Source organism: Populus euphratica, unplaced genomic scaffold (assembly GCF_000495115.2).
Source record: "Populus euphratica unplaced genomic scaffold, PopEup_1.0 scaffold570.1, whole genome shotgun sequence".
Lineage (NCBI taxonomy): Eukaryota > Viridiplantae > Streptophyta > Magnoliopsida > Malpighiales > Salicaceae > Populus > Populus euphratica.
In genome coordinates this window covers 132,602-140,403 of record NW_011500155.1, presented here as the reverse complement: position 1 = coordinate 140,403, position 7,802 = coordinate 132,602, and the positions used below count along the sequence as shown (strand labels likewise).

The 7,802-nt window shown below is 31.4% G+C and overlaps 1 protein-coding gene across 1 annotated transcript; it reads left to right on the top strand.

Annotated features, from left to right (window-relative positions):
• The first annotated feature begins 4,619 nt into the window (after nucleotides 1-4,619).
• LOC105111071 (L-type lectin-domain containing receptor kinase VIII.1-like) lies at nucleotides 4,620-7,014 on the top strand. The gene has a single exon (XM_011006317.1). The coding sequence runs from the start codon at nucleotides 4,799-4,801 to the stop codon at nucleotides 6,947-6,949; it is 2,151 nt and encodes a 716-aa protein (XP_011004619.1). The 5' UTR covers nucleotides 4,620-4,798; the 3' UTR covers nucleotides 6,950-7,014.
• The last annotated feature ends 788 nt before the right edge of the window (nucleotides 7,015-7,802 follow it).

Sequence of the window (7,802 nt, the reverse complement as noted above, 5' to 3'; positions counted from 1 at the left end):
AGAAAAAATATGTGGGAAAAGTTAAAGCTAAATTCTCAACCAGCTCAATATTAAAATCATTTAGGAAAACACTGTAGCAATCTATAGTATTTTATGAACAAATATATAATTGTAATTTTCAACCATCTCAATATTAAAAAAAAAAGATCAACAAAGATAATTTTGAAAAATATAACAAAAAAAAAATCATACAGGGAAATACTGTAGCAATTTATAGTATTTCATGAGAAAATCTATAGTTGTAATTTTCAACTAGCTTGATATTAAAAATAATAAAATCAATAAAAATAATTTAAAAAAATCATAACAAAAAAAAATATGGAAAAAAATTATAGTAATCAACGGTGTTGTAAAGAAAAAAACTATAAAATTAAATTTTTAACCAATTCAGTATGGAAAAAAATAAATTCGATAAAGATAATTTTAAAAAAATCAGTTAAAAAAACATGTGCAGAAACACTGTAGCAATTCACAGTGTTTTAAAGAACTATAAATCTAAGATTTCAATCAGCTCAATATAAAAAAAATAAAATCAATAAAGATAATTATGAAAAAATTAAAAAAATATTAAAAAAACCATGTAGAGACAAACTATAGCAATTTACATTGTTTTTGTTTTTAAACTAAAAAACTAAATTCTCAACTAACTTAATAATAAAAAAATAAAATAGACAAATAATTTTGAAAAAAACAAAAAATTAGCAAAAAAACATATAAAAAAGCTAAAACTCAATCTAAACCAGCTCAATATTGAAAAAATAAATTTAAAAAAATATGTTAAAAAATACAGTAACAAAATAAAAACTATGTGAGAGAAATATTATAGTAATCTACAATGTTATTTTTAAAAAAATTATAAAACTAAATTTAAAAAAAAAATTGACAAAAAAAAACATATGAAAAAGCTAAAACTCAATCTCAATTAGCTAAATATTAAAAAAAAATTGACAAATATTAATTTTTAAAAAATCATAAAAATAAAAAAAAATTATATTGAGAAATATTATAGCAATTCACAATATTTAAAAGAAAAAATTATATATCTAAATTTTTAATTAGTTTAATATTTAAAAAAATAATAAAAATAATTTTGAAAAAATAAAAATAAAGAAGAAATCAATTTTTTTAAAAAAAACAAACATGTAAGAAAAAAAGGAATAAAAACAAGATATATAATATGCGCGTTTCAGAGTTGTTGATAATATATAAAAACGTACAATGTAATATTTATATCATAATGAATCAGTGCGTCAGTCCACAGCGACATCATACGCTAGAGATCAAACTCGTAGGTTGGAAAACCCTCAAACCCACGCCGTCTCGTCATTTCACGTGCTTACGTGGGAATTAAAGAAGAGTGACGTGACAGGGGTCGTACGTACGCACCCTTGTGCAGTTTAGTGAAGGCCCCTGAATATATAGGATAAATTGGGCATTTAAAAAAAGAATGAAATGTCGAATTAACACTAGAGAAAGAAATTTCGGTAAAGGAGCACATTTTTTGAAGTCATGGTTCAGACAAGTGACAATTAATCAAATACTGCGTTTTTAAATGCAGCATCAATTAAATTTTATGGCTATTTGTTCGACTAGCAGAAGTTGGACAGATACAGACTTTACTCGATTCCACATACGTAATATTATTATATTCAAACCATTTTAAATAAAAAAAATCAACCATTATTTTAAAATTATCATCACACATAATTAATATAAAATAATATCAATGTTCATTAATTTCATACTTTCAAGTTATTTTACTATTAATATCATTATAATTCCATTTAAATTCACCATAAATAATTATTTTCATTTCTTTTTACCTATAACATGTCTTAATTACTATTTAACAACAAATTATCCTTGTTATTGTATATAATACTAATCTTCACGTAAGGAATATTAGTGTCATTATAATGATATAATAGAAATATATTTTAAAAAAATCAAATTAGATTTTAATCATTTGAATTCAATTTTAACTAAATTGCTTTACCTCTAATTTTAATTGAGAAAATTCATACTAAATTCAATCAAATTCTCAAAATTTAACATAAAAAAAACTTGACAAAAAATAAATATAATTCATGATATTAAATCTAATTGATATTTTCATTCTTAATTATATTAAATCAAACTCAAATTCATAATAAATTAAAATAATTCAATGCAACGTGTAATTCATCATAATTATATCGTATTTATGTTCTACTACATGAAATCAAAATCATCAAGTGTAATTAATTATATTATTAGCTGATTCTAACAATTAATATTTAATATTTAATTCAACAGCTTATTCAATATTAAACGCAACACATAATTAATTTAGTTTATTTTCATGTTTAACTATATCAAATCAATTTTAATTAAAGGTATTTATAATTAATTTATTATTAATTCAATAAACTCTAAATTCATTATAAACTCTAAATCCAACATAAATAATTATTTTATTTCAACTAAATCAAATATAAATTTATAATAATAATAATATAGTATATTTATTTTATTTATAACACTAGAAAAAGGGTTGGAGTAACAATAACAACAAAGAAAACAATGAATTTTAAATATAAAAATATCCAAGAATACTTATATATTAGGATCAATTCAATTTTTGGTTGTTTTAAGTATAAAATAAAAATATTTAATAGATTTTTTAAAGATATAAGTGGTGAGGGGGAGAAATGATTTGATACCAAAGAAAACTTAAATTTTAATTATTATCACAGATAAAAATAATGATATTTATTTAAAAACAATATAAAATAAAAATATATTATATCACTACGTTTTTTTTTAAAGACTCCAAAACTTTAAATTTAGTGTGCTGACTTAAAAAAAGAAAAGAAAAGAAAAAACCCAAAAGATAGGACTTTAAGCTTTTTGCTCCACAAAGTCGCGTGCACCCATCCCCGTGCATGTTTTTACAATTTTATCGAAATGCACGCGATCTCCAGAGAAGTGAGATGGACGCGCTCTCGTGAACGGAAATTTGGGTGTTTTAGGGGCAAAGCATGGCACAGGCATTACCCCTTTCTGGATCAAAGAATTACTTCTCCTCCTCAACTTAGCTTTATATGACCGACGCCAACTGACGGCATCTTTAGCACCGTTAAGCATCGCTGATCTGTTCCTTTTTTTCTCTTGCTCCCTGTCAATGATATGATGTCACATTTTAAATAAAGAAAACCCACCTAACATATTATTCCTAAAATAACACACTTGTTATTAGATTGATTTTTTTAAAATATTTTAATAATTTTGACTTTAATGATTTTAATATGAGAAAATCAAAATCATTCAATAGTACATAAAGCACATTAATTTTATATTTTTTTCAAATAAAAATATCATTTAAAAAAAATACTTCAATCATAACACTAAATAATATTTATATATAATAACACTGAGATGGTGTAAATCAATTCATTAGACTTTAAGTTTACTCTTTAGATGTTATAAGTTACAATCTTATAAATTTTAGAATTACTAAATATTTATATGTTTACTAATTTTATAACTCATGAAAATAAAAATTAACTTGAATATCTCATTAATAATAATAAAAAATTGCATATAGTAAAGATGCCAGGCTTATTAACCCATTGCATTTTAAGTGATTAAAATATGCAAACTGGATTAAGAAAAGAAAAAAAGAAAGAAAGAAAAAATATCATGTGATCGATTGAGGTTATGATTAAGGTCTGCTTTCTACATGCATTTTGCCCAGAAATCATCAATGGAAACCTAGAATTATAGGTGTAAGTATGATATTAATTAAAGATATCAGAATAATAAAAAAGCATCTAGAATTTATCAATTTAAATAAAAATAACTTTCAAATACCATGTCAAATACATTGTAAGTTCAATCACAACCATTGAATGCCAATGAACATTCCATCTTCCATATTTTGTATAAGTTGGGCCGTTTAGATCGAAAATTATAGATACATAGAATCAAACATTAGTTTTTTTTAAACTGTAATCACGGACACCAGCCCAGAAATCAAACAAAATGCAGTAAGGTACAATTACAAATGCTCTTAATAATAATAATAATAATAATAATAAATGCTGAAATAGCACCGGCGCCTGTACACACCATTAAAAAAACAAAAGATACCATGCATGTTGCCGATGTTCAACAGAGATTCAGCAAAAGACAACCATGTTTATGTCATCCCATTAACATAAAATTACACGAAGCTATCTTGATGTCTGATTAGACTGCTAAGCAGCTCAAGTTTATCTAAACTGTTTTTAAAGATATTTTTTATCTAAGAATATATAAAAATAATATTTCTAACTTCTAATACCAAACATTCAGGTTTTCTGTACTTTCTCTTCTGTTTTTTACTTGCATCAATAATGCAAACCGGGCATGCTTTCGATGAATCTCTCTGTCTCTTTTTTTTACCCTACTTTAGTCTGATTAGCAACTCCAATTTCCGTAAAGGGCGGCCATTCATGACTTTTACTGCTACGTGCAACCATGCAACCGTGTGAAGCAAACAAAAAGGGCAGGAGGGGAAAAAACGTTTCCTCTTCACCGAAAAAATAACCGTTACGTATGGCCACGTGTCAGTCCCGCACTTCTACCTGTCTTCCTCACCTCTCTTCGGATTCCCTCACTCGCACACCATCCCTTTGTTTCCTTGCTTGCTTCCGTTTTTGTTCTGCTTCTAGTTCTTTTCTCACTCGCTGACAAAACCCGTGAAGCGTTCTCAATCCCCTTCTCTTCACCTCTCCAATAAACCTCAAACAGTCAATTCTATAATGTTAATGTCTTGATGTCTCTCTCTTGCAAAACTTCGGACATTGGTACTTTATCCCTTCCTCTGTTTCTCCTCCTCTGTTTAGTACTGTTAAGAACCGAAGCAACATCGACTGATTTTGACTTCGGTACTTTAACACTTAGCAGTCTTAAGCTCCTCGGCGACGCTCACTTAGACAATGGCAACGTCCGTCTCACTCGTGACCTCGCCGTCCCCAATTCTGGCGCCGGAAAAGTTCTCTACTCTAAACCCATCAGATTCCGGCAGCCCTCCACTCACGCCATCACCAGCTTCTCCACTTTCTTCTCCTTTTCTGTTACTAATCTGAACCCTTCCTCCATCGGCTGTGGCCTAGCTTTTGTCCTCTCGCCTGATTCCGACACCCTCGGTGCTGCCGGCGGCTTCCTTGGACTCCTCAACACCAACGACATGCCAAAGGCTGCTTCCAGTTTTGTGGCGGTCGAGTTTGATACTTTAATGGACGTGGAGTTTAAAGACATTAATGGGAACCATGTGGGTTTGGATCTAAGTAGTATGGTTTCTACACAAATTGGTGATTTAGGAGCTATTAATATTGATTTAAAAAGTGGTGATCTTGTTAATGCTTGGATCGATTATGATGGTACAAACCTAAGCTTTAACATTTCTGTTTCATATTCAAATCTTAAGCCCAAAGAACCAATCTTGTCTTTTAATCTTGACTTGGACCAGTATGTTAATGATTTTATGTATGTTGGTTTTTCTGGGTCTACTCAAGGAAGTACAGAGGTTCATAGTATTGAGTGGTGGAGTTTCAGTTCATCTTTTCAGTTAAGTCCAGGTTCTGAGTCATCTTCTCCTGTACCTCCACCTCCAACGGCTAGTTTGATGAATCCAACGGCCAATTCTGTTAAGTCCCCGCCACCAACTTTGGCTCCTAGTGGTTTAGAGTCAGTTGGTGGTAAGAGTGCTAAGTCTGATTCGTGTCATAATCAGCTCTGCAAGCAGGGTGCAGGGGCTGTTGCAGGGGTGGTGACTGCTAGTGCTTTTTTTGTTATCGTCGCCAGTGTTCTTATCTGGGTTTTCTCTAAAAGGTCCAAGCTTGTAAAAGAGTCAGAGTCTTTTGCATCAGAGGTTATCAAAATGCCCAAGGAGTTTAGCTACAGAGAGCTTAAATCAGCTACTAAATGCTTTAATGCGAATAGAATTATTGGTCATGGAGCATTTGGTATTGTTTATAAGGGTATATTGCCGGAGACTGGTGACATTGTGGCGGTGAAGCGGTGTAGTCATAACAGTCAAGGAAAGAATGAGTTTTTATCTGAATTGTCGATAATTGGGACTCTAAGGCATCGAAATCTTGTTCGGCTTCAAGGTTGGTGCCATGAAAAAGGTGAGATTTTGCTAGTTTATGACTTGATGCCCAATGGGAGTCTTGATAAAGCTTTGTTTGAGGCAAGAACGCCTTTGCCATGGCCACATAGGCGTAAAGTCTTACTTGGTGTTGCTTCTGCTCTAGCTTATTTGCATCAAGAATGTGAAAACCAGGTGATTCATAGAGATATTAAGACCAGCAATATTATGTTGGATGAGGGGTTCAATGCAAGATTAGGAGATTTTGGATTGGCCAGGCAAATTGAGCATGATAAATCGCCAGATGCAACAGTAGCTGCTGGTACAATGGGGTATTTAGCTCCCGAGTATCTATTAACAGGGAGAGCAACGGAGAAAACCGATGTATTTAGTTATGGAGCTGTGGTTCTTGAAGTGGCTAGTGGGAGAAGACCCATCGAAAAAGAGACTAGTGGGGTTGGGAAAGTTACGCTTAATGGGAATTTGGTGGAATGGGTTTGGAATTTACACAGAGAAGGCAGATTGCTAGCGGCAGCTGATGATAGGCTTGAGGGTCAGTTTGATGAGAGCGAGATGAGGAGGGTTTTGCTGGTTGGGTTAGCTTGTTCGCACCCTGACCCAATGGCTAGACCCACTATGAGGGGTGTGGTCCAGATGCTAGTTGGGGAAGCTGAGGTCCCTCTTGTCCCAAGAGCAAAACCTACGATGAGTTTTAGCACTTCGCATCTCTTGCTGAGCTTGCAAGATAGTGTGTCTGACTGTAACGGTATGATCACCATTTGCACTTCCTCGTCAGAAAACAGCTTCATAGGCGGTGGTCATGACCTTGTCTGATCAAAGTGAAGAAACGGGCCCCAATCTTTTGTTTATTGACTCATAATATATTATTATTATTATTATTCGTTTATGTATGTATAACACAATTACATCCATTGCAATCACAAGGTTTTTAGGGACATTTTTTTTATATAGTTTTAAATTAATGTATCCTTTTTGGTATAATAAAATTAGTAGTGAGGGCTTTAACTATAGCTATATACAAGGAGAAATGGTGGAGGGTCATTTTCCTGCTTTCATTGGTTGAGTGCTCCTTCGTGGAAGGGGGCCGTAGTTGCTTTCACAAGTAAGCTTATAGTCAAAAGTAAAGTGGTTATTATAAAAAAGAAAATAAATAAATAAAAGAAAGTGAAATTATTATAAAAAAACAAAAAAACTAGTGAAATTATTACAATCCAGTTATGAATTATTGTAAAATTCTACTGTATTTCACAACTGTTATAGACTTCTATAGTGCGCTAGTATACGCCACCGCTTTGAATCAAATCTAATATGTGCTAATAAAACTGACTGGGTGATTCGTTACTTGGCTCTGTTGTCGATCTTCCTGCGTTTTCCTCCATTGATAGTTGATTTCAAGAAAAGGAGAAGGTGAGGGTTTGAGTGATGTGTAGCCAGAAAGATTCAAGAGTCATGTCCAAAGGCCATAAACAAATACCGGAAAAATACAAGGGATGGAATAAAAATAGAAATGCCTACTCTGTCGTTTGTGTGTAGAAAACAACGAAAAGACACCTCTCGAAACTCATTTGTCATTTTTTTTTTTTTAATTTTTTGCAAGGTTACTGATAAACTAAAGGGTAAGCCTAGAGCCACTCCTTCGAAAATAAGTTAAATAAATCGTGGGGTA

Coding starts and splice junctions, on each gene's coding strand:
- LOC105111071 (XM_011006317.1), top strand. CDS start 4,799: ATGTCTCTCTCTTGCAAAACTTCGGACATTGGTACTTTATCCCTTCCT.